The sequence below is a fragment of the Chroicocephalus ridibundus genome, chromosome 6, assembly GCF_963924245.1.
Source record: "Chroicocephalus ridibundus chromosome 6, bChrRid1.1, whole genome shotgun sequence".
NCBI lineage: Eukaryota > Metazoa > Chordata > Aves > Charadriiformes > Laridae > Chroicocephalus > Chroicocephalus ridibundus.
The window spans coordinates 15,775,057-15,801,816 of NC_086289.1; the positions used below are offsets into that span (position 1 = coordinate 15,775,057).

Genomic DNA, 26,760 nt, shown 5'->3' on the forward strand with positions numbered 1-26,760 from the left:
AGGCTCATCTCCAGCCGGGACGTATGGACCCGTTACAGCCTGGGGGAAACCAGAGCCTGTTCCAGGGACCAGCTCCGCTCACCCCCCCAAACCTCCTCCTGTCCCAGCTCCCAAGACTTTGGGGCCAACTGGTCCCAGCACAGCACACAGCAGGAAAGCAGCACCACTGAGTCCAGACACCTTCTTCGGCTGCAGCGCAGCCAGCCACAGGGAAAAACTCCTCTCCATGCCTGGACACAGAGATGGCAAAAGAGCAAACCCTCCCCTGCCCGCGCATGGCCAGCCCTGTGCAGCAGGAGCTCTACACCTTGGCCGAAGTTGCGGCAGCCCATGAATTATGCATCAGCATCTGCAGAAATCAGCCCTTCCACCGCCCCGACCAAACCCACGAACTTCCTGACAATTAATCCTGCGCCACCAATTCCCCACGAGCTCCAACCGGCCTCTGCCTGCGGGGATGCAGCCGCGGCTGCCAAAACCTCAGCTCTGGCCTCTCCACCTGCAAAATCCAACCTGCCTGCGGGCAGCAGTAACCAGTAGCATCATCCCCATGTCCCCTGCCCCGCATGCGGCTCTGCCCTGGTGTGAGATCAGAGCAGCATCCCACCTCCCCACTGGCAGGATCTCAGCCTCCGGTTGGTCAGGAGAGGCCACAACACCCCAGGAGAGGGGATTCATCGGCATCAAAGGGCTGCAGACAAGCCAGGACAGCAAAGAGGGAAGAGGCAGAGGGGTACAGATGCCGGGGAGAGGGAGAGAGCAGAGACAAGGCAGAGTCAGGCAAGGCTCCCATCACCCCGGGAAGGTGCAGCATCCATCGAGGGCAGGGCGCTTTGGCACAGAGGGGAACCCCCGGCACCCCCCCAGCCCAGCGCACAAGTGGGAGCCCTTTCCCCACCGTACTCCACCCTGACTGGGAGCCTCCTGGGGAGCTCGAGGACCTGGCTGGAGGGTCAGCCCAGCTTCCAGCCCAGCCTCACCGCCGGGCAGCGGGAGCAGAAGCGGCAAGCAGAGTGGGGGGGACATGTGGGGCAGCAGCGGCAGCGTGGAGGAGGCAGGTTAGTGGGGGAGCAGGGGGACGGGCAGCACACTTGGTTCCCATGGGCTAGACCCCCCCAGGGAAAGGACATCAGTGTGTGTCACCCCTGCTGGGGACCGCTTCTAGGAGGAGGGGACAACCCACGCGCGCTGCTGGCCACAGGGATGCAGGGCCGTGCACCCAGGGATGCTCCTGTGCTGCTCGAGGAAGCAACTGGGCAAGAGAAGGAGCTTTTTTCTGGGCATGGGTGAGGCGCTGCCATGGTCTCGGGCACGGTCCCCATCTGAGTTCCCCTCCCCGGGATCCACCCCCGCAGGCAGCCACAGCCACAGCACACAACCTGCCACACACGCTCGCAGCCGGGCACCCGTCCGGCCCCCGCCTGCCTCCTGCCCTCGCTCCCACCACATGGGCCCCATCGCTCCATCCTCCAGCTGCAAATCCCGGCGCTTCTCCCTACACACACTGTTATTTGGGACCAGCTAGCGCTAACCCCCGCTCCTCACCCTGGGAAATAAATTATCCCCTTTGCAGGTGGAAGTCCTACGCTACGGCAAGCTGGCAGCGATTTTCCTCCCGCCTGGCTGATCACGGGCTGCGAGCAGCCACAACGGAGCCGCCGGGTTTGCCGGCAGCAGAACAAGCCCCTGGCGCAGCCCTAGATCTGCCCATCACCTGGTACCCGCCTGCGGCAGACGCATCACTGGGGCACGGCTCTTCGGCTTTACCCCACGTCAGGGACCAGAGCCCGGCTCCCGCTGTCCTCCTGCCAACCCCACTGACCCGTTGTCCCCTCAGCGTGTTTGCGGGGGACCGCTCAGCCCCATCTTTCCTTTCTTACTGCCACCAGGGGTAAGATACACCCTTTGATTGATACACCCTCCCTCCAGGTAGGGAGGAGAGCTCAGCCAGATGCTGCGCGGCTGCTACACCGGTACCTACGGTTGTCATCTCCCTGGGTGGGCTGCTCGAAGTGCTACGAGTTAGGGAGTCCCCATCTGGCAGCCGTGCCTCGGGAGGCAGGAGGATCCCAAAGCTCCGCGCATGGTCTCTATAGCAATTGCTCGCCCTCTGCAAACGCTGCGGCTGCCTTTGGGGTGGAGCAAAGCGGTTGCTCGAGACCCCACAACATGACAATGGCGGGGAGAAAGCAGGGGTGAAAAGTGAGCCTCCTAACCCCTTTTGGGGGACCAACAGCCCCGAAGGTGAATCCTTCACGCTTCCAAAATGCAACCAGGGGGTTTGACCCACCCCAACCAGCCCGGGTGTTGAACCTGTGCCTGGCACATGCTATCGCACTCGCAGGACACAGCACGGCTGGGACAGGTTTGTCCCACGGGGTACGATGGGGCCCTGGGCCACCCACCCCGGCTCCCCAGCCGGGACTGGGGCAGCCCCGCTGCCCGCACACCCCTGCGGAGCGGCGGGCGGGAGGGAAAGCCGCCTCCAAGCCCCCCTCGCCTCTCCCGCTGCAGGGATTCGGGGCCGGGGACGTGGTACCTGCACTCCTCAGGGCAAAGCGACACCGGGGTCCCGTTTCTCCTGCAGTGAGGGCCATGTCCAGAGCAGTCCCGAGACACTGGCTTGGGGCTCTGCTTGCACACTAATCACCTGTGTCATTAGAGGGCTGGAGGAATAATGTAATTTATGGATGGCTTTTATTTCTCGCTAGCGTCATCTAAATACCCCAGAAATGGACCGGTTTAATTTCCTAGTGGCGTAACCTAAACATTTCTCTCCTTAACGCCCAGGTGGGCACCCAGGCTCAGCGGCTGGGCACGGCCGCTGCCTGCTGTCACCCCACACCGCCGCAGCGGGCCCCGGCGCAGGCAGGGTTCCCCAGCACAGGGAGCCAGTGCCTGCTCTTCCCGCCGCTCACACGCAGGCAGCCTTCATTCACTCGGGCGCTCTCGCCTCTCACACACACGTCCACGTGCCGCACGCCCACGCAGCCCACGGATGCTCTGGCCGGGGACCAGGGTGGCCGGGGCACCGCTGGAGATGCCACGGGGAGGAGGAGGAAGGGGGCTGTCACCTCACCCCATTTTCTTGAAATTTAAAAATCAGTGTGCTACTGGGGAAGGTGTGTGTTGGGGGGGGGTTCTATCCTGTGCATGGCTTGGGGTCCCTTCTCCTTCATTTGGAAGGGAGTATTGCTAACCCTTCTCTGGGCATGGATGGATGGGGGGTCTCTTTGCCCCCACTCCTGTTTTTGGGGAGTGATGGGGAGGCAGCAGAAGTGGCTGCTGTCCCCCTGCACACCGGCAATCGCTGGAGCTGCCATGGGACTATCGCATCACCTGACATCAAATCATCTCTCGGATAACAGCTCTTGCGTGGCAGATGTCCCCCAGACCCTGATAGACCCTTGACAGATGGGGGTCTCCAAGGCTGCAGAAACACCCCAAACTGCCCATGCTTGTCCCCAAGCAGGGCTGAGCTACCAAACAGCAAGGACCCTCCCATCCGCAGGGAGAGGCTAAACCCATGCTGGAACTGCCAGCTCCACTCCGGGGCTTCACTACGGCCCCACGGGGGTCCTGGCCCCTCACCGAGGGGAACTGGGAGAGCCTAGGCCAGGGGCTTGAGCCGTTAAACCCTCCCCAGACCTAAGTCTGCATGCCCTCTCCTCCTGACTGCATCACTTCCACACTCTTTCTAGGAGAAAAACAACTTTCCCTTCCCAGGGAGGGATGGCTTTGGCGCATTCAGCCAATGTGGGGGAAATCGGTGCCACTGGGACCAGCTCCCTCCCCGGGCACCTGGCGTTACCACCGGCTCTGCCCTGGCAGGTCAGCGACCTGATAGAGACGGCAAATGAGTGACGTGCCCTCCCGGAGCCTCCGTTTCCCACGCTGGGAAATGGGGCAGATATTTCCAGCCTCATTCCCCAGAGGTTTCCCAGCAGCCCCATCTCCGCGGGCAGGGGCTGGCACGGCGGCACGGCTCCCTTCTGCCCGGGTTCCTCATGCACGGCTGGCTCGGGGGTAAGCCCAGGCGTAAAAGGTCTCAGCCTCGGAGAGACTGGAATTTATTTTTAACCTCGGTTTGATTTAAATCCATATGGACATTTTAAAGTTACCGGAGAAACCAAAAGTTGTGTGTGGGTTCCAAGTTCCTACACAGCTCAAAAATATCTTCCCTGCAGCACGTTTGGGCAGGCAGCAAGCAGCGTGTCCCACGTGTGGGGCTGCTGAGGAGGGCAGAGCAGGGGTCCTGCCCTGCTACCAACACCTCCTTGAAATTCCAGAGCAAATCCACTCCAGTCCGTGGCAGGAAAAGCATCACCAGGGCTCGGGGGAGCTGCCTGCGCACACAGCCCAGTGCCTGCGGCACCAGGGCACCCAACCCCACCGGCTACGGACAGGTTGGGCTCCATGGTGGGTCCCGGGAGGCAGGCGGGAACTGCTGCCCCATTTCACAGCTCCTGTGACAGAGGCCCTGAAAGGGGACAGGTTTTGGCCTGATCCGTGGAAAGCACGTGACGAAAGAGGGCTGTCACCTGCCCTTGCCCAGCCGCTTTGCTACCAGACAGTGGGGGATGAGGGGCAATGCATGGATGGATGTGGTGGGATGTGGCAAAGCCAGGCAATTCCCTGCTGGGGCAATGGATGGAGAGGGATGCAACAGGGTCACAGCTGGGTCATATTTGACCTCCCTGTCCCGCGGCCATCCCATCCCAGGGGCAGAGCATCTCTGGAGATGCTCTGGGGGACACCGGGTGACAGGTGAAGAAGACACCAGGCTCCGTGGTGCTGCTGGGGTTTGCGGAGCAGGGTGAGCCTCCCTGTTCCCAGGGGAACCTGCTGCCGGGGTGCTGCCGTGCCACCCCAGGCTGCAGCGGGGGGTCCAAAGCATGGCGGAGAGACCCCAGCGCCAAACGCCGGTGTCCCGAGGGGCAGCGGTGAGGGAGGGTGAGCTTGGGGGCGGCCAAAAGCGATTCAAGCATCCCGCCCCCCCGGCGGGGGCTTTTTCCCTGCAAACCTGCCTCGGGGCAACCTCCGCCCGGCTGGGACCGACCCTAATTCCGCCCCCCCGCCCCGGGAGCATCCCTCCCCCCCGCGGGCCCGGGACTGTCCCCCTGCTCCAGCGCCAGGGTCGCGGCCGCCCCCCCGCTCCCCGGGCAAGGCGTGCGGCGAAGCGGGGCGGGCAGAGGGGTGGCCAGGGCTCAGCCGGGTCTGGAAGCGGGCGGGCCGGGGTGCCCGGGGCCGGGTCGGGGTTGCCGGGGCCGCGCCCGCGCCGTGGTCCCGAGCGGCTGCTGCACCTTCCCCGGCGGGCGGCACTCACCCGTCAGCTGGTCGTAGGAGCCGTCCAGGTCGCGGGAGTCGGACAGGCTCTCCTTCCTGCCCTTGCTCCGCATCTTCCCGCCCCGTCCAGCGGCGGGGGGGAACCGCGACGGGGCGAACGGGCTCCGCCGCCGGGCAGGGGGGGCCCGCGCCCGCCGCCTCCCCCCGCCCCGCCGCCCGCGGAACTCACCGCGGCAGCAGGAAGGGGCCGGCGGTGCCGGGGAGCTCGGCTCGGTACGGCTCGGTACGGCAGGCAGGAGCGCGCAGCCGCCCCGTTCCCCGCCGCCGCCGCCGCCGCCGCCGCCGCCGGGGCTGGGCACGGCCGCCCCCTCCCTCCCGTCCTTCCCCGCCTCCTCCCGGGAGCCGCCGGCCCGGCCCCGCCGCCCTGCGCCGCGGGGAAACTGAGGCACGGCCGGGGGCGGGTTGTCTCCGGCGCCGTGGCGGGGGGGGGGCTCCGGGGGGAAGAGGCAGGGAGGGAGCTGCTCCGGGCTGCACCGAGGTGGGGGCTCCGGCGGTTTGGGAGAGCCCCGGGGGTCAGTGACCGGGAGAAGGGGATGGAGATGGAGAAGGCACGAAGCAGCAGGCGGAGCGCAGACCCCCCCAGCCCGCTGCAGGGGAGCGAGGGCCCCCCACGCCCTCTGTGTGGGTGGCCACGTCGTGCTGTGCCTTGGGACCCCCCGGGAGTTACAGGGGAAGGGGGACCCCAGCTCTGCCCAGTCCAGGGCGGCTGCTGCACCCCCTTTTGCGGGAGAAGCTGGGTGGGAACTCGGTCAGGGGCAGAAGGGATGTGCAATGGTCAGGAGACAGAGCAGAGGTGTGAGGAAGGTGGCCCAAGTCCGCCTGCTTGTAGCCAAGCACAGGAGCAGGTCCCCCCGCACTGTCCCCCCCTGCCCGAGCACGGGTTTCCCGTGCAGGGTTGCAGCCTCCAGCAGGATTTTCCTGCCATCTCCTGCAGCCCCGGGGAAGGGGTAAAGCAGCAGCACAGCTGGGGGAGGCGCTTCCAGGGACACGGTGCTGCCAAAAGAGGAGCTCACAGCCCCACCGGTACATCTGGCACTGGGGGCTGGCTATCCCACTGGTGCCCCCAGTTATTTGCTGCCATCTGTGCGTGATGCCATCCCAGGGGATGCGAACTGTGCTGGAGAGTCCCACCACGGGCAAAGCCAAGGGCTTTTGTCACGCTGCTGCCCATGTGCTGCCTGTTTGCACCATGCCAGGGGTCCTGGGTGCAAGTTAGGGGCTGCCCAGCTCCCAGAGGTTCCCACCTCTCCTCCCTTCATCCTCTCGTCTGTGCAGACAGACAGAGGGGATCAGGGGGGAGGCGAAGCATTCCGAACCCGTCGCAGCCCACGGGAGCTGCAGGGCAGAAAGGGAATCCAGAGCAGCGAAGAGGGAGGGCCACGCTCACGCGGCAGCGTGTTGTCAGCGTGCTTTGGTGTCAAGCCATGAAAGAAGCCGCCTTAGCGAGGCAGCGATGCTTAGCAACTGCCTGGATCTAAAAATAAGAGCCATTTAGCGAGGAAAACGCAGTGGAGAAATGCTCAGAGAACTAAACACATTCCCCTGGCCCTCCCCGTGGCCCGGCCACCGCCGCAGAGCCCATGCACGCAGCCCAGCTGAAGAGAAACTCCCAGGACAGCCCTGACGATGCCCTCTCCGCTTAGCCAGAGCCCGGCCAGCCTGGGGAACCCCTGTGCCACTGGGCTTGTCCATCCTGCTGCTCCGTGCCCTTCCCATCCTCTTCCCTCCATCCTCTCCATTGCATCCTTGGCCACACCTTCTTGGGAGCCCCTGGGGACCAGCAGCGTCCCAGGGAGGCAGCCTCCGTCTGCAGGGATGTGCGACTGGTGCCCGGGCTTGCCTGTCCCATCTCCAGCATCCTGCGGGTCCATCCTGCTGGCAGGGCCGTGGCAGGCCCAGCAGAGCTGCACGGGGGAAGTTTTCACCTTCTGCCATCCCCGGTCCATCGGGAGGCAAACACAGCTATTTTTATCCCGGCTAAGTGCTCCTGTTCCTGCAGGCAAACGAGAGATGCTTTGCTGGGCTGGGGAGAGGGGGGAAAGTTGGGTGGGTTGGTGGGTACCAGGGGGTAGGATGGGGCAGCCCCAGGGCCAGGCTGACGCAGCCCACCCTCCCCGCAGCGTAGAAAACAGGGGACACAGCTCGCTTGCTTGCTGGTCACAGGTCCTTTCCTTAGCAGAGACGAGGGCTGGGCATCCTGCCAGGACTCACAGCCTCTGAGCCTTTCTCTGCTTGGGAAAAGCGCAACGTCCTCCCTTAAATGTTCCTCTGGGCACGGGGAGCTGGGGTCTGCAGGGTGCCGGGGTGGGAGCAGCCCACTGCCGGCTGCTGCTGCCTTTCTGCCGCAGGAACGGGTCTGGTCTCTGCCCACCTGCCTGGAGACAGGCAAGGGCCCCGCTGTGGGTGCGCTGGGCGCAGAGACGCCTTGGTAATCACGTCTGGCCAGGGACGGGCACAGACGCAAAGTCACAGTGGAGCACAGAGAGCATTCCTTGCGAACGTCTCACTGGGACGTGCGGCAGATGCAGAAAGGCTGGTCCAGGCAGGGGGAAATCAACCTAAGCAGCATCCGAGGCTTTAATCAAGGCTCTCATGCCTCGCACAGCCCTGCTGCCACTGGCCACTTCCACCACAAAAGGAATCAGCAGGTCAGGGCAGGCAGGAGCCACCTGCAGGCAGGGCTGGTGGTCTGTGCTGCTGCAGATGATGCTAGATTAACTGTTTCCAGAGGATAGGAAGAGCTCCGGTGGCTCCTGTGAGCCCAGATCCCAGTTACAAGGAGTAACTGGGAGGGCGGACCATGCCCCAGCTGGCCAAGGAGGCTCCACAGCAAATAGGGCACAGCTCGGCATGAAGCCCACACCCCGATGTCCAGGGCCAGGGAAGTGCGGAGGACAGGCAGGTGGCCAGATCCAGCCTGCTGGGGTGGGCAGGGGTCCTGGGGAAGCACCCAGGTCCCCGAGCTCACCTCTGGGAGAGCAGCAGAGAGTCACAGGGGAAACAGGGCCACCTAAACCAGCTCCAGGGCTTGGCACAGCCAGCAGCAAGGTGGGACGGGGATGGACAACGGGGCGGGGGGGGGAAGCAGGAGACAGAAGGAGGGAGGCGAGCTGGGGGCGCGAGGGGTGCTGCATCCCGAGGTGCTCCCCAGCCTGTGCGTGTCTCGAAGGCAGGGTGTCCCCGGCACCACCCATCCACCCTCGCCGTGATGGAAATCACCCGTTCACGTCAGCCCGGGCGCGAGGCGCGTTCCCTAAGTGGCCCATCCATCACCCTGTCAGCGGCGGCAGCCCTTCGATAAAGGACATCTGCACGGGATTAACGCTGCTCCCCGGGCAGCGGAGCCGCAGCTGGGAATGGCTCTGAGTGCGCGGGGCCACACTGCCCAGGACACTTCTTTGTCCCCAGGTCAGCGTGCAGCCAGCATGGCCTTGTCGAGAGCAACTGGGGAAGGGGACAAGTTTGGGGGTGCTCCGGCGTTGCCCGGAGCGCTGGATGCAGAGCCTGGCTGCAGGCAGAGCTGTGGCAGGCTGTCACCAGCCTCGTCCAGACCCAGGCTGGACCGAGCTGAGCCCACCCACGACCATCCCTGTTCCTCTCCAGGACACCCACCCTGCACTATGGGGCCAATCCATGCCTCCAGCTCCCCACTGGGACCCCCCCCCAGCTCCGGGGGCAGCAGCCAGTCCTCAGCTGCGGCCGCTGCACGTGTCCCCTGCTGAAAACCCCAGGCTCGACACAAAGCCCAAGATGATCCCAAACTGCTCCCGTCCACAGAAGCAAGAAGAGGCTGGAAAAGGAGGCAGGAGCACTGGGGTCCGCACCCCACCGGGCTGGGGCTGAGGGGTGCGGGGGGCTCTCCCCCAGGCACGAACCCTGGGAGCCCTCTGCAAACAGCCCACCGCGGCTGATAGAGGGGGACAGGGAGAGCGAAAGACACAATTTAACACTTCATTAGGTAACCACAAGGCATCGATCTGCCCTACCAGCCTGCGCGTTGTCTAATTGCATATCTCCATTCTTATTAATTCTATCAGAAAAGCAGAGAGCAGGACTCGGGAGTCTGATCCTATCTTTAGGAAATTTCAAACAGAGATGTAATTGCCAAGTGCTCTAAATCACGGTGTTTTATCCACTGTTAACAGTATTTTAAAGCCATGGTCATCAATAGCAGTCCTCGGGATGTGCTCTCAGCAGATGCCATTAATCTTATTTTGGCTGCGGTCGCCTGGTGCCGCTGGGCTCAGATTTACGGTCGGTGGCGAGGGAGAGCCCTGCTCCCCCGGCAGGGAGGGCTCCCGGGCTGGGACACAGGACGCAGCACCCAGGGGCCAGTTCCAGGAGCAGAGGGCAGAAACGGGAACTCCGTAAGGCAGCTTCACCCCTCGCCAAAACGCCAGCAAACGCCGTGGAGATGAGCAGCTCAGCACCGGGGGCTATTCCCCTCCCCGGGCACAGGCAGCCCCCAGCCCTGAGGAGGGATCATAGAATCACAGAATGGTTTGGGTTGGAAGGGACCTTAAAGATCATCTAGTTCCAACCCCCCTGCCATGGGCAGGGACACCTCCCACTAGACCAGGCTTCTCAAAGCCCCATCCAGCCTGGCCTTGAACACCTCCAGGGATGGGGCATCCACAGCTTCCCTGGGCAACCTGTTCCAGTGCCTCACCACCCTCACAGGAAACAATTTATTCCTAATATCTAATCTAAATCTACCCTCTTCCAGTTTAAAACTGTTACCCCTTGTCCTCTTGCTACACTTCCTGATAAAGAGCCCCTCCCTGTCTCTCCTGTAGGCCCTCTTCAGGTACCGGAAGGCTGCTATAATGGATGCTCGCGGCCTTGCAAGTGGCTGGGGGGGCTCCAGGCAGGGGAAAGGGCCTCACTGAGGAACAAACCCCAATATTTACTACATCCACAGAGGAAATTCATCTGGATGGCATGAGACCTAGATGACCCCCTTGGTGTCTGCGGGCCTGGGGGTCCTGAGGGCTGGGGGAGCAGCTACAGCAGAGCAGCAGGTGCTGGGGAGGTGGTGCCCCAGCAGGGCATCGCCCAGGACGCGTGTAAGGGAGGGCTGCTCCCATCTCTGTTAACCCACCCTGCAGAGACACACGGGTAGGCGGGAGCCACTGTGAAATTCAGATATTGGGGGTGAGGGGTGGGGGGGGTGTAATTTATGCTGCTGAAAATCTTGCAAAGCTAGGGGAGGAACAGATGCCTGCAAGCTGCTGGGTGAGCCTTCGAGCCTTGCAGGCAGGAATGCTGCAGGAGAAAGGGAACCTCCTTTGTCAAACGCAAACCAGCAGGTGGGAGAAGTCTGTGTGTGGAGGAGGGAGGAAGGACTTTGAATCACACTCCGCATCCTCGAAAGCCGGTCACCTGCCTCTGCCCACGCCTCCAACCAGGAGGGACTCCCCGGCACGGCCCCACTGCTGGGCAGGCTCTGGGGGACTCCGTGCCTACTCTGAACCTTTCTCTGCCACTTCTGCATAACAGATGCAAAATCCGGGTGAAGAAAAGCACTTGTTTTAGAGAGCTGAGAGTTGACTGGAGCATTCCTGGACTCAGGAGGTGCCTCAAGTCTCACAAGCCCTCCCAGCGTTACAGAGCATCTCACAGGCGTTTGTGTGCTCAGTGCCTGTGGGCTTTACTTTTATTTAAAGAGGAACCAGATACTATTTCCAGCCTTCACTTACACCACGGTGGGTGCCACACCAGGGACCCTTTACGCTCAGCAGCTCAGGTCTGCTATGAAAACTGGTGTGCATCTCTGTCACGAGCGAGTCCATGCTGCAGACACACGTCCTCCTTCTTTGCCAGGGCAGGGCCTCGTGCCCGAACTCCCCTCTGCGGGAGGGGACATCCATGCTGCCACCGTGATCTCGGCACGCTGCGCTCTGTTGCCCATCACATCCCATTCTGATAATGGCTACCGCAGATGGGCCGAAAGCAGAGGGCTGGGGTGACACAGACCAGTGCTGCTGGAGCATCACTTGCCGTACGCTGGGAGAGAAACCGGCTCGGAGCTGCTGAGCAGGACAGAGCCACGGCTGCCGCAGCCACGGGTCAATAGAGCATCCTCGCCCCTGTATGCCTCCAGGAGAGTCCTGGCTGAACCCTGGATCTGGGGGGCTCCAGCTAATTAATCACTAATTGCTTCAGAGAGGAAACAAGCAAAACCCAACCTGTGCATACCTGTAGCAGAGTGGCCTGTGGGCCCTGGGACTCAGCCAGGCTGGATGTCACCAAGAAATGGTTGAGGGTTCATCTGTCAGAGGGGAAGAGCCCAGTGGGTGCCCGCCTCCCTGCAGCCTTCCCAGCTCCTCTGTACCCCCATGGGACTCCCAGGAGCTCCCAGCCTCCGGCAGCAGCCTGGCAAGGCTCTGAGCCGCGCTGCAGCGAGCGTCAAGCCTGGCTCATTTAATCTATTCAATTGGATTCAATTTCCAGCCACATGATTCAATTAGCCCTGGAGGGACAGCACGGGAGAGCGGAGGCTGCGGAGCATGGCCCGGCCAGCGCTCCAGCAGCCGCCAAGCTGGGAGAGGGGAGCACAGCATGCTGTTTCCGCATGGGGACAGAATTCCACGCTTGTCTCAACCCTCCAGGATGGGGACAAGACAACAGGAGCGAGGCAAGCATCCAGCGATGCTGCCCCAAGGGTGCTGCTGCCTGTCCCATCTATTTGGGGTCACCCCTGTGCTTGTCCAGCATCCCCCGGAGCTGACCCACGCTGTGCTGCCATGGGGAGAACCAGGGCTCTGACCAGTACCAAGGGCTCTTAGCAGCCCCAGGGAAGGCCAGGTCCCACAGGCCTTCCACAGCTCTTCTCCAGCCTCCTGGCCCAGGCTTTCATTCATCATTTAATTTTCTGTCTGCCCTCCCCCGGAAAATACCAGCAAAGGCATTAATTAGTTTCCACTGCAAGTTCTGGGGGAAAAGCCCATCTTTATCCTGGCCCCTTTGGATGCCTGCATCTCCCAAAGCTGGGCTTTACCCTTTTCCTTTAACGTTACCGCAACGGCTAATCTGCCAAAAAAACTCCATCATCTCCACGGGGACAAATCTCCGTCCAGTACAACCCTGCTCAGCACAGACAGGATGTGGCCCTTGCTCATCCCAACAAGTACTAAACAAGAAAACAGGGAATAAATATCCAGGAGGCGTTGGTGCTGACAAGGAGATGGAGAGCTGCTGGCCAGTGCCAAGAGCCAGCCGTAAATCTTATCGCAGACTGCTGGCCACACACCAGCCCCGACACACACGGCGGCAGCCGTGACTCGGCAGGGTCGAGGCATCTCCCTCTGCCCGCCATGCGGCAGGCAGGACACCGGCTCCATCCCAGGAGGGAAGTGTGGGGAAGCAGATGGTGCACACTGGGGCTGATCCCCTGGTGCAAGCGCTGTCTAGGAGATAGCTCTCCCCATCACAGCAGGCTTCTCCTCCCAACACCCACCATGCAACAGCGTGGCAGGACCCCAAAGCAGGGCAAGAGTGTGCAATTCTTCAGGCAGGGAGAAAAAAGCGCTCCAGTGGGCACCGGGACAGGCTCACATGGACGGCAGCTCAACGCCGAGCCCAAGGCACGGTGCCTCCTCTGACAGCCCGCAGCCCAGGCAGGGGAAACTCAGCTCCTGAGGAGCTGCCTCTCTCAGGTCTCTATGAAAAATGGGACCTGTAAGAGCTAGGGAAGAAGAGACGATACCCAAAATCACAGTGGTGCTTACAAATCAATTTTTAATAACTCCCTCCAAAGTTTAGCTCAAACTCAATTTTTCTCCTCCAGAATCTGGTCGTTATTTTGTAAAATATTTGTCTCCCTGCAGTGGCTGCCTAATTTAAAGGCAGCAATCTGATTTCTCCCCATACTCCCCAAGCCTCAAAACCAGCTCTTCCAATAATAGACTGGGTTATGAATTAGATATAACAAAATACACTCAACTGCTCAGATCAGATACAGGTAAGTTTGGGGCCATCAGCCACGTCCTGAGGCCGAATGTTAAAGTTAAATGACGACTTCTCAGTTCAAGTTGTCCTCAAAACACAAGTAGCAGTACGGTGTTTAACAAAACAGGCAAATCTGCAGCAGAACCCGTGAGCGGGAGTTTGCTGACACCAGCAGCAGAGAGAGCATCATACCACGCACATCTCTGCATCCCTCGCTCACATCCAAGGGCTCTCAGCCTTGCTCCTGTTTTCCTTATTGGCAGCCCCAGGGGCACATAAGAGCCAGAGGGGCTGCTCACCACTGGCTGGAACCCGCAGCCTGGACCAAGGGGGAGGCACCGCTGAGCAGCAGCACAACCTCCCCCTGCGCAGGCAGGAACAGCCCAAGGGCAAACGACTGCTCTGCTGCAGCCGGCACGCCACCAAACAGCAACAGGGCCACCCCCCATAGCTACCCCACTCTCCCCACCGTGAAGGACAAACACCGCATGCTCCAGACAGGCAGGGCTCTGCTATTTATTGAGCTCCAGGTTTGTATGTACAGCCATTTACAGCGCTTGGTTTGGTGACAGCATGACAAGAGGACGTGTGTGGCCGTCTTCCCCAGCTCAGCCTTGGATGAGGGCTGACCTCAGGAGCTGCTCCCAGTCACAGCCTGGGCTTCTCAGTTCATCCCAGCACCCTGGGGGAGACGAGACCTTTGATAGCTGAGTGAAAAGCTCAACATCCCGGAGGTTGCCGAGGAAGAGTCAGACTCAACCCCAACTCTCTCACCTACCTGTCTGGTCTCAGCCTGAGCGGGATCAGAGAAAAGGAGGAGGCACGTGGACAGCTGGGTGTCCCAGTGCTCTGACAGCAGCGATGCTGGGGCTGCACCTCAAGGAAGCTACTGAAGTCCCCTTTAGAAGAAACTCCCCCCCTCAGAGGCAAGATCGTCCAGCAAAGAGTTCCTCACACATACAGACATCAGTGCCGCGTGATGCATTTTTACTCATTTGCCACTGGAGAAGCTGCCTCCTTCTACACGTCCTGGCCTGTTCTCAAGAAGAGTGATTTTATGGAGCCTGCTTGCTCTCCCAAGCACCGTCCCTCTGACACAAATACATTTCCTCACACTTGCATGGCAGGAAAGCAAATAAGTGTCTGGCTTAGCTGATAAAAGCCAGACAATTCCGTGCTGAGGCAAAGTATCCTCTGTTGGGAGAAGTCAGTGTTCCCAAGGAAGTATATGGTCTTCATGGGATACCGTGACTGGTCAGCAGCCGAGGACACAGCTTTCAGTTTCCCATGCTCATGGCAGGTAAAGATGAAACATTAACATAATTAACACACGTTAGCATGAATAAGCCTTGCCTAAAAATGGTAGTAAACATCACTCACATTACTCTAACCTACGAGGCTAAGAGTGGGACTAGGCACTTTTTTTTCAAAGAAACCTGTTTTCTAGGGGAAAAAAAAAGAAGTGGATCTGGGATGTAAGGAACTTCTCTGCTTAGGTCCACCAAGTCAGGACAGATCCTAACATCACTGCTGGGAGCTGAAAATGCACAAGGTGTTTATGCTGCGTATTCCTGAGTTGGCAGCCTGAAACAGCACTCGGAACAGGCTCCACTGGACCTGGGCACCTCTGAAACACTGGCTCTGGAGCAGAAAAGCCTGCTTGTGCCCCCGAGCATCATCCCGGATCTCTTCCTTAGGAAGTTCTCCGCAGACTGCTGCTGCAAGTCGCTTGGTGAAGACAGGAGGGCAAGCTACAAAAGTGAAGGAACTACTTCTCCAGCTGCATTTTAACTGCGTGCTACACACAAGGGAAAAACTGGGGACTTCTGAGTTCATGAAGGTCACCAGGCACTTGCAAACATGGGCAAGGCAGACGTTCCTGTGAGGAAGAGTAGGATTGTCGCAATGCAGTCTCTGATGGGCAACAAGGAGAGTGGGGGGAGGGAGTCAGCCTGTCCTCTGCCCCATCAAAGTGGAGTATCTAAAAATGTTCCTCAACCTTAGAAACAGCAGAGATGAGCTGGGCTACCGGAAGCAACAGTGACCCCAAGCAGAGCTGGTCTCCAGTTACAAAATGCTCTGTTTGATGACTGGCATACTGGCTCAGGCTGGACGCTGGAAGCCAACAGCCTTGGAGGCAAAACTTCTTCTTCTCCAGCTGTCTGATGGCTTGGTTCAGGTGACACCTTCTGACCCAGCAGCGAGCAGGCTCTGCTCCTTGGGGAAACTGTTTCATACCCCAAAGCCATTCCCAATGGGACGGCAGTGGATGGAGTACACTGCAGGAAGGCCGGCTGATCCAGGCTAATGGAAAAGAACAGCCCTTACCCGTAGGAGCAGGCGAGCGATCTCAACCCAGAACTGTCTCACACAGCTGGACTGGTTTTATTATTTTGGTTGTGAGCTCTCCCCAGCTCTGCTACAAAGGTTTCCAGTGCATCTTCCCTGAGGCTGTGGAGGGAATCTCCCATTGCTACGTCACAGGAATGGCTGCCCACCCCCATGGCACCTTGCAAAATTACTTCCTCCTCCTCCTTAACATGCCGATCACCTCTCCTCAGCCCCAGTCCTGTTGAAACGCAAGCCTTTGGGATCAAACACACAGCAGCAAGGCTCTCCCCTAGAAGAAATGCAGTCCCTTCTGCAGGCGGAAGGCAAGGGGCGACCGGCTGCAGATCTGTAGTGTCCCTGCCCAAACAGGCCTGTCTCTGGTCAGCCCTGCGCAGCGGCTGCCTCCCTGCTTCAAGAGATCGTAGAGAATTCCTTCAGCAGCAGCTCCTGGCTCAGTGTGTTGAAAGCAAGGTTCTTCCTCACATTGATGCTGATGGACCGAACCTGTCAGAGACAAAACAAGATGTTTTAGCCAAGGGACTCTTCCTGGCTCCCCATAAGCACGGCAGCTTTGACATTGCTGACCTCCAGGTTCAGCATGAAACTGTTTTGCATGCAGTGATAGCCCCAGAAAACTTGCTGCAACAAGCTCTCACTGAGACTCCAGTTTAGCAAGAAATCCCCAACGATCAGGTGCTTCCTGGAATAACAGAAATGTCTATAGTGACAACTCAGCAAGGAGAGTAAGTTCCAAATGAGACAAGGATGGGAGAAGGCAGTCTGTTTGGATGCATGAGCTATGATGTGTTTCCTGTTCTGGGGCAAAGCGAGGGGGGAAAGCGAGCACTTCCAGGTTGCAGCTGGAAGAGCATTTTCTACCAGTCCCCACTGGAATGCAAGCCAGCATTCTCCTGGATGAACGTAGTGCCATGGCCTCTGTCCCGCTCCAGAACCTGCAGAGCCAAAGATACAGAGTCAAGGAAAGGACAGAGGCCATGCTACTGCGCTGTAATCACAACTTATCACCCAAGCTGGCACAAAACCATGGGTTCAGAGCCAGCTGTGTGTATTCCGTGCTGAGTGCCTTACACTTGAAGTTGGCTCGCTGGCTGTCTCTGAAGAGGAGACACCTTTATCCCTTAACAATGCCTGGACTTCTGGTCACCCACAGAGTCCACAGGGAAGAGCTGGGCAGCCCTGCTGCGCAGCAGCTTCCCTTCCCCCTCCATGCCAGCAGACTCGTTGGCCGAACACGCAGGCCCCAGACTGGGCTCAGTCTCAGCTGCACTCGGCAACGAGAAAACAAAGTCAAACATCATCTGTGTCAGCGACTGTGCAGCAGTGACAGAAAGCAAAACTGACACAAGCTCATCCAAACAACAGGATTACAGCTCCCAGAGACTCAGAGCCTGTGATAATAAGGTTGTTGCTGACCTGGTTAGTGTTTTGTGCTTTTTAAAAGCACTGGGGGATGAATTACATAGAAGCAGAATGAGGAATCCAGCACTGGGGGCTGGAAGAGCAAGTTAGCAGTGTTTATACTGCTGAGGGTCCCACTTACTGCCCTGGTGAGAAAAAACAGAGGGGAAGGGCAGAAAGCTCCCAAAAAGGCAGAATTTGTAAGAGTGGGAAGCAAATCAAAACACGGAAGGTTAAAAGGGAAAGCTCTGAAATGAACCCCAGTGAGCCCCATTGCACAGACCCTAACAACCCCATCAAACTAGCAAAGATGTCTACACTTAAAGACAGAATATTTCAGTTTTATGGCATCTGCAGAAACCACAAACTCTCCTTCATTAGAATGCTTGGCAGAGACCCCATGCATCTTTGTTCCCTTGGAGCACCCCCTCACATCTCTTCTCTGGATGTGTTTTGACTTACTCCATACTGAACTAGCTTGGGGTCATGTAAGGTAACCAAAGGTTACAGCCTGTGTTAAACACCACTGCAAGTGGTCTCCAGAACACTGGTTTACGATGGGCTGCCTCCCTGCCAGGACACAGCAGCCCCCCTGACAGGATTTGGTCCCCGTTCTACTGAGTGCTCCCCACCTCAGTGATCCAGTAAGTTCTGACAAGAAGGGAACAACACGACCAAACAGATGTGGAAAGTCCTCTTCTCTGGACAACATGACTGCCTGCAGAAAGGGGCAGATGCTACAGGTAGTGTAAGCCAGCATCCTTATTCTTACTAGAAGCATTTCTACGTGTCTCACCAATAGAAAGAACTAACAGAAATGAGCTCCTGGCATCAGGAACTGCTGCCAGGGGCCAGTCACCAGCAGTAGAAGATGCCCAACTTGTATAACACATCAAGGTCTCCAAGAAGGATGTGACAGCAGTCTCTACAAGATCAGAAAGGGAGGCTGGAGCGGCCCATGATGAGAACACAGAAATTGTAACTGTGGGGTAGAGCACAAGAAATTAAGTCTGTTTAGTTTGCAAAGAGAAGGTTTAGGAGCAATAGAGCAAACACTCTCCAATATGTAAAATGAGGTCAGAAAGAGAACAGTGAGTAATATTTCTCTGGCTCCCCAGGGATGAGGCAAGAAGTACTCAGCTTAATTTAAGACAAAGAAGATTTACACTGGAAAGGAGGAAATACTTTTAAACCTATGGGTTGTGAAGCAGTGGAGTAGATCACCTGGGGCCAGTGTGGAGCTGTATTCACTTAAAGACAGCTTCAGGTTTCAAGAGGAGCTTAGAGACAAACTTTGGTCAAGAGTGGCCTAGATGGATTGAGATCTGCTTTAATACACTTTAGGGAAAGGAGCGAGCATGACAACACCGCACACGATGACTCTGATGTTTCTACAAACCTCTGCCCTGCATTTCTTCTGCTGTGAGAAAGCAGGCAGCTCTGAGCCAACCAGCTTAAAAGGTAAGAATAGCTCAAATTAGAGTTAAATCAAGTTATCTCCAGCACCAGGGCTCAGCACAGGGAGCCAGAGCTCGTCTCCCTTTGGGGGCTGGAAGACCAGACAGAGACGCAGGGAGGTGTCAGCCTGTAACAAGGATAAACTTCTGAAGCTTCCTGCAGTCTGGCTGAGCTGCTCCATCCACAAGGCTACATCCCAGGAATCCTAGATCGCGGTGCAGTGGGCAGCACAGGCCTGGCTGCCAGCCTGGAAGCTACCAGAACTCTCTAGAGTGGCTTATACAAGGGGCCAAAACCAGCCTCAGAAGGTAAGCTCAGAGCTTTAACATTCATTCTGCAAGGAAGTAAAAGCAGAGCTCGTGTCTTCTCTTGCTTCTGTATGGAGCATGCTGGAGGACACTAGGGCCAGAAGAGCTTTTAAAATTGCTTCCTCCCTATTAGCAGCTTAGGTCACATTTAAACCACAGAACTCGAAGAAATGGGAAACGCATGAAATGCTGACATCACCTGGAGAACAACTAGCAAATGAAAAAAATGGATGAAGCGGTGGCATTAACCACATGAGGAAAACATTATTCAGTTCTAGTTTTGTTTCATTATAGCTGGATGTGTACAACACTGTACAGACACTCCTATTTTGCAGCAAGTCCCAGCAATTAAACCTGTTTCCAATCAACAAGGAGCTCTTAAGAAATTTGTACAATGGGAGGAAGGTTTACACTGACTACTACATCTAATTAAAAGTCAAATTAGTGTAATTTCCCCTGCAGAAATCAATCCCTAATCAGACTATTTTGAGACTCTGCTGAAACCTATCCAACTGCAAAGACAGTGAATGTTTTGGAAAGATGCTGAATCTCTTTCCACACGTTCCTCCAGCTGCAACGCCAAGGTCCAAAAGCTGACATCCAAACCATTCATTCTATCAAAGCAGCACAGACCTCAAATGACATCCCTGAGGATTCAAAGGAAAAGAAAAAAACGTGTTATAAAACTCCCTAACTTCCCTCCTTTAGCCCCTCAAAGGCAGCACAACAGGCCAGAAAACCCAATTGATAAAACACTCTGCACATCACCTTCCACCACAATGTGGCTGCAGTATCGAAGGCCTTTGAAAGCTTCTTTGAAAAGAGAATGGGAGAAGAAAGCAGATTTTTCTTTGGGATTAGCAAGAAAGAGCAGCACTGAGGCAAAACCAGAGAAGTGAAGCAGTGCATTAGCAAAGCACGTCAAAGGAGTGAGAACAAGATTTCTAAGCATAAAGGAGCCAAGAGAATGGCTTGGGGAAGTTTCTGCTCACCCACTTAATGGGAGCACAGAGAGATGAAAAGGCAGCCGAAAAGAAAAATGGCTCCTGCATGTCATTCCCCACCAAGAAGGATTTGCTTTAATGCAATCACACAGAAAGAGATAAAAAAAAAAAAAACAGGCAGAATCTGGACAGAATTATGTGCAAACAGATCCTGTTCAGGAAGACCTGATGGGACCAGCATGAGTTTGGAAACCATACTGGAAACCTGTAGTTCACCACCAGCCCTGCTCCTTTGGCAGGGCCCAGGAAGGAAATTGCAGCAACTTCATTCTGCCCCCTCCATGAAATCCTGCAACCCTCAGCAGTTAAACACAACACATGGGCTAGGGGGATATTATCCAACATCAGACCAGCAACGGAAGCCGAAGTAAAGACTCAGAAGCCTCACAAAAAGGAAGCCAAGAGAATATGGGGAGGACAGGGCAGTCTAGGGCCTTTTTGACGGGTTGTTTGAACAATTAATAAAGCCATCAGTTACTGTGCACCTAGAGAAAAAACCAGCGTGGAGGACGGGAGGCCAGCTGGGTTTGCTGAAGACAAATCATAACATATCAGGTTGATTTCCCGCTGTGTTGAGGGAACGGCTTAATGGAATGCAAGGGATTTTCTGTAGCTGTGAGTAAAGAACATTTAATAGGGCCCCAATTCTCAGGGCATCTAGAGAAATATGGATTAAACAGATTCACAACTGGGTCAAATCAGCACATTTAGACAGTAATTATTCAGGCTTTCATATGCTCTTGAGGAGAGGGTCCCAGGGGTGCCTGGATGGGCAATTTTCAGAAGGGAGTTGAGGAGGGATTGGTTACGCTAAACAGATTCTTAAATGATACAAAATTGGGATTTTGGAAAAAAAAAAATTCGGGCTAGGAAGAAAGTAATTTTAGCTGAAGCATTTTGTAGCTGTGATGATCTTAGGGCTGAGAATGTCATTTTAATCAATTGGCATGATCAGCCTGAGCTTCTGCCAGGCCATGTGGAATGTGGGGCACGCAGGAAGCGGAGCAGCCACGTGGCCTAGAAGCTGAGGAAGGAGATGCTGGCTGAGGAGGGCAGGAGCCCTTGGGACAGAACAGGTGACAACAGAAACATGAATGCATCTCATTCCCAGGTAATAGGAGAAGCCCATGTCACAGGAAGGCTATGGCCAAATTTCTTTGCATGCATTTCAGATATGGTATCAAACAACAGGTCAGAGAGACAAAAAGAGGCACAAAAGAGCACAGAAAAATGGCATTAAAGTGATTGCAAGCGGTTTTGCCCATATCCTACCCGATGGCAGTGCTGGAATGACCCAAAAAACACTAAAAAGCATTCTGTAGAAGGAAGCAAAACCAATTCAGGCGTGCTTGCAGTCGAGTAGACAGAGGGAGGCATAACATTCTCAAACTCATGCAGACTCGTGACAGAGTGGGCAGGCGTCAATTTACTCATCAATCAGCAAGGACAGAGCTGGGAGAGAGAATCAGCTCCCAAACTGGTGGAAAAAGCTGCCAGAGTTAGAGATCTCTCCCTTCGCTGAAGCTGTAATGATTCAAAAGTGAGGAAAACCAGGCTCCCTTCAGATATCAGCCACTACAAAAACACTGCCTCCCCTGTGATGCAGCCGTCCAACAAGAAAATGTTGTGTCAGGGCTCTCTAGAGCAGGGTGAGAAAACTGGCTTGCTGAAGAACGTAACTACCAACCCCGATTATTTGGACTTAGTTTTGTCTTTGCTATATTATTTTTGTGGGGCTTCCTACCATTAGTCTTCTCCCCTGGCAGGAGGAGACATTTCTAGGGAATGCCTTTGCTTTCTTTGCTTGGAAACCCTGTTTTGAGTGATGGAGGAAAGCAACAAGTAGGCACGTGTTTCTCCTGCATCACATACCCTGCTCAGTCCCACACTTTGTGGTCCCCTTAACAACAGCAAAAAGGCCAAGCTGCTCTGCGTGATAAACCCAAGGTGGGCGCAGTCAGCTTTTCCACCTTACAAATCTACCACCACAAAGCACAGAGGATCTCCATGGCAGAAGGGACAGAGGCTGACAGACCGGTTGCCGGCCTGAGCAGACTGGTGGTTCCTCCCCAGCCACATATTGCAGGGCACGGAGCTTTCAGATGCGTTGAGACGTGCAGCATCTGTTCAGATCCTATTCCTGCCCCATTTTTGGAGGCAGCCCAATGGAGTAACAGGGCTGCTCAGCCATACCCCAAATGCCACTGCCCAAGGCTGTAAGCAAAGGCTTTGGAAAAGGGTTGTTGATTCGGCAGAGTCCAGGCAGCTTACCAGCTCTTTGAAGAAGGCAGCCTCTTTATGCTGCTCCGAGTAGCGCTCATACTGGTCCAGTCCGTCCTGCAGTTTCAGGGTCAGTGTGTCGTAGTTGGACCGCACCACTTCCAAAACCTGCCAGAGACAGCCAAATACAGCAGAGGAGTCAGTATCCACAGATGCCTCAGCATAGGAGGAGCAAGGCCGAGAGATATCACAGCTCTGGCACCTGTTTTTGCAACACACATGGCTTTGACAGCCAATATTTGTCTCATGACTAACAACACGGAGGTGGGCACTAAAGTCTTCCTAATGCCAGTAAGGAACAGCCCTCAAATGTACAGAATTTCTCCATGCATGAGAACAGTGGATGAGCCTACATCTATGACAGCAGCAGTTTTCAAATACTATTATGTCACCAGGAGAAGCAGACATCTCATTAAATTAAGCAGCTAATTACCATGTGTACGCCCAAACGTAACATAGTAGGCACCACTCAAACACAGGTTTGCCTGACCCTGTGGTCCTTCCAGTGCTGGTTTTGCCAGCACGCCTCCCTCCTGTCTTGCTAACCACCATTCACAATCTGTTAAACCGCCACCTTCTACAGCTGCTCAGGTCAGCCTCCACACAGAGCACCGCACTGCTCTCCTGACAGGAACAAGTTTACGACAGGCACTAAGAGAAGACAACCCTGGTACGGATTCTGGTTTTAGAAACAGATGGAGACACGAATCCAGGTCTTCCTGCCCAGGAGATATTTTATTATTTGCCTTCACTGCTACCAAAGCACTCCAGCTTATATTACTGCCTTACTGCGGGTCCCAGCACTGGGCTGTACTTGCAAATTCATAGTTACACATCTCTGTCCTATTGAACTATTCATTTTCCTAACTAGGGAACACCAACAGGAACTCCCACAATGCTTTTTAGCTTCAAAGCATTGCATGGACAAACGCACTCCTCAAAGCATTTGTAAGATGGCAAGTAATGATAATCTTCCTACCTGGAACCACATAGCTCAGCACTCCTGGGCAAAGCATATGCTCGAAACATTTCTCTTAAACCCATGAACTTCTTTCTTAGGCTGTTACCATTTGATCTGAAAGCTAAACAGAATATCAGCATCTGAGGTTTGCATTACAGTAGCCTCTGCTCAGGAAAAGCTTCGTCCAGGAGGACTGCACAGTATAAGGTGCAGAGGACTCTGCCCCAAGGCACCACAACTCAGAAAAGATCCTAAGAAAAGCATGGCAGAGGATTTAAGACAACAGTGACCAGAACAATAAGGAACCCTTCCACTTCTCCTCTTGTCCTCCCAACAATGTAAACACAACCCTCAATTGCCCTTTTAGGCAGCTGGCAGCTCTTGCCCTTTACAGGACTGAATCTTGTTCTTATATCCTTTACTCTAGGAAACCTAGAGCTGCTTAGGGTTCCTCCAAAAGCTTGTTTCCCCCCAAAATTTGCATGTGGCAGTGGTACACGGAGACACTCATGCAAATGCTTAGAAGCAGGCTAGAGCCTGAGGTGGCAGAAGCCACAGGGCATCATCCAAATGAGGACTGGGGGTAAAAAAGGGTCCCAGAAGTGGTTCCCAGGTGAGATAGTCACACAGCAGAGTCTCTTTGCAGCTCCGCTGTACTCCAGCATTGCAGAGGCAAGCTAGGGGTAGGAATCAGCGTTTTGCAATGTTATTTAACAGCAGCCTGTCAGTGTCCTGCTGCTGCAAGAGCATGCAGCCTCCTCACCAGGACTCATTTCCTAATGCTGTTTGTCAGCTCCACTGGTAGAGAGGAAAAACCACCTGCAATGACAGCCATCTCCAAATTCAGTCTGGCCTTCTTGTTCCTGTGTGCAGAAGCTGCGAGAAGCATCACAGAGCCAAGAGCAACGATGAAAGAAAACCACTTGGGTACAGGAATAATTTACACTGGGATGCAACTATCCACTAGGGATGGAGAGTAATAGTATAATGCACCTTCTTCTGAGCAATAAAGAATCTAGCAGCTTGCATGAATTGGAGGGCTATCCTCCTATCTGAGGAAGCCAAATTGACCAAGATTAATAAACTGCAGGGGAGAAACCTTGTTTGAAAGGTGAGGAGCAGAACAGGCTTCTCCAGCAGTCACTCAGAGTGGAGAAATTTTACCCAGAGCTACCCCAACTCCCCAGGAACCTTCCCCTTGGGCTCCTCTTCACTCCCCTGTGCCCCCACTTGCACAGCCATGCGTAGTGCCATACAGGTGTGCCCAGACAATGGATATAGATGCTTCTCCCCAAAGAATCAGGATTCCTCGCTGCTGGCTCTGAGTAGAGATCTCTTCAGATACTCAACAGAAGCATCCTCAAACCATGGCAGGGAGTAGAAAACTCTGAGGGAAGCAGTGAGCTCTGTAAGCAGCATCTTTTGTGTCACCTTTGAAAGGCAGCTAAGAACTCTGTCTGATACTCTAGGAGGGGGACGGGGAAGGAACAAGAGGCCCTAAAGTCTCTACTGTGTTACCCACTACTTATTGTAATCTCTGCAGTGAACTTGAGATCAGCTTATCCCTTTAGCTATGTATTTTCATTGGCTTCCACTCCTTATCTCCTTTAATTATGAAATAGAACTTAAAAATAAAGGCTAAGTTAAAAATAAACAGCAGCTTCTCGCTGCCTGATAATTTCCCTTTCTTGCTGCTGCTGAGAAAAAATGCTACGTGGGATCTGAGATAAACCCACTCACAGATCATTTCACTTCATACCTTATAATGGATAGGAACTGTTAGTGAGATTAGGACCTGCCATCCTTGAGACGATTTTATCTGCTCTTTAAGATGCAGCTGCTAGAGAGAGGAGAGGTTAAAGAGCAGCAGAAGGTATTAAGAGCATCTACCATGAAGGTTTGAAAGGCATCAGCTTTCTACTCAGATGACAAAACTTGCATCCTCTGTGTAACAGAAGATTGTGCGTTAGCATCCTTCGCCCTTCTTACACATTGCTTTGACTTTTGCTCAGGATAACTACTGCAGGAAGAACACCTTTTTGCGTTAAGCACATGAGATCTTTATCTGCACCTTTTTGTCAGATACAAAAGAACTAGAGGAATTTAATTTTGAGATGAAAGCATTTCTCCTTCAAGGTTTTGTCCAGCCTGGTCTTCCCAGAAGTCTTTATGGAAGGCTAGAAAACACCGATTAGAAGATGGTGAAGTATGAATAACTTAAAGGAAAGGACTTTTGGCTGGACTCTTCCACACAAATTTTAGATAGTCATTCAATTTTTTAAAATCTCACAAGCAACTGGAAGAACATCACTTCTAGTGTCAGGCAAGGATAGAGGAAAATGGACTGTAGATGATTTCCAAGGAGTTTGATGTGACATTCCTCAGATTGCAAGGAAAAACATGAAGGGGAAAACTTTTTTTTTTTAAAAAGCTTTACTGGATCTTTACAGCAGAAAAAAATTAAGTGAAGAGGAGTCACAACCTAAATCTCTTTTTGTAGGTTACCTTAGTGGGATCAGAGCCTTAAAAAAGTAGTATGACAGAAGTAAGCAACTCAGACGTGGTCAATACAAGAAAAGCAAAGGCTGCTGAATTCCTTTCCTGCAGTTACCTGCCTCAGCCGTAGAGGCTACATTTGCTTATTTACACCACTGCAACAAACCAGGACTCAGCAGAGCTGCACCACTGTAATTTAAAGACAATTTGCCATCAAATTAACCCCCTGCCCCACCACTCACTCACTGACTGCTTTCCAGAAGTTCCAGAGAAACGTTAGCAATTCAGGTCCCTGCATACGTGTCCCCAAACCAACCTTTCAGGAGCTGAAATCTGAACAGCAAGTGCTTTCTGTGGCACTCAGATTTCAGCTTCCCTCCTGCAGCTACAACTGCCCATGCCCCAGTGCTCTCTTTCCCCAGTAACACTGACAACCTGGGAGTAGAGGCAATCCTCCAGGTAACGCAGCAGGGGGGCTGGTTTCCAATGGAGGGGCTGATGCCCTTCTCAGGAGCTCAGCTCCCTGCAGCATCCCACCCATGCCATGCCGCTGCACCCAGAGCAACAAGATTATTTCACAGAGTTTTTAGCTCCTTACTTTGCTGCATCCACCAGCTTACCGCTCCCTTGCAAACTGGATGGACAACTTCCAAAGGGTCAGTGGACTCCTGTGGACACAAGCTCTGAAACCAGCTCCCCTAGAACCAATTGCCTCTGCCCTGAAATTTTCCGCATTCAAAACAGATCGCGTTTGCTGTACCGCTCTCTACACACAGGCTCCTTCCTTACTGCACCAGGGTTGATCCCTCCGACTCATCCTCAACGAGAGCCGCCTTGCTGCACTCTCCCAGGAGAGACCGGACCTTCTGGAAGAGTCTGTCCTGAAGAAATAAGGGAATCACATGCAAGCAGTCTCCGATCCCCATCCTGTCCAGAAGAACACAGCCACTGATAGCAGCAAAGCCAGAGAGGGAGCTGCACCGTCAATGAAATCTAAGGGGAAACATGCAGAACTAGGGGCCATCTTTCTGGCAGACACAGACACACTTAATTGCTTATAACTTTTTAACCTGCAGAATCTTTCATCATCTGCAACTGCAGTTTCTGCCTTACTAGAACATAAAATTAGAGAGCGCTACCCATTCACACCACCCAGCAAAGGACCTGGGAAGCAGGCAGTGGTAATGACAGAAAAATAAAGAAAAAA

The 26,760-nt window shown here is 55.0% G+C and overlaps 2 protein-coding genes across 6 annotated transcripts in view; both read right to left on the reverse strand.

Moving 5' to 3' along the window:
• The window catches only part of KCNIP2 (potassium voltage-gated channel interacting protein 2), a 46,946-nt gene extending 41,269 nt beyond the window's left edge, over positions 1–5,677 (reverse strand). For both annotated transcript variants that reach the window (XM_063337734.1, XM_063337731.1), the window contains exon 1: positions 5,327–5,677. In XM_063337734.1, the coding sequence (XP_063193804.1) occupies positions 5,327–5,399 (73 nt within the window). In that variant the 5' untranslated portion in view covers positions 5,400–5,677. The remainder of the gene's footprint in view (positions 1–5,326) is intronic.
• Positions 5,678–13,788: 8,111 nt separating this feature from the next.
• The window catches only part of ARMH3 (armadillo like helical domain containing 3), a 129,444-nt gene continuing 116,472 nt past the window's right edge, over positions 13,789–26,760 (reverse strand). The window contains exons 25-27 of one of the 4 annotated variants that reach the window (XR_010071483.1): positions 22,088–22,204; positions 14,075–16,131; positions 13,789–13,994 (exon numbers count right to left, since the gene is read on the reverse strand). Coding sequence is in view for 1 of the 4 variants with exons in the window: in XM_063337666.1 (XP_063193736.1) it covers positions 16,039–16,131; positions 22,088–22,204 (210 nt within the window). In the remaining 3 variants the exon portion in view is untranslated. Of the gene's footprint in view, positions 16,132–22,087; positions 22,205–26,760 lie in introns of those variants that run through there. The other 3 variants (XM_063337666.1, XR_010071482.1, XR_010071481.1) reach the window with 3 other exon arrangements.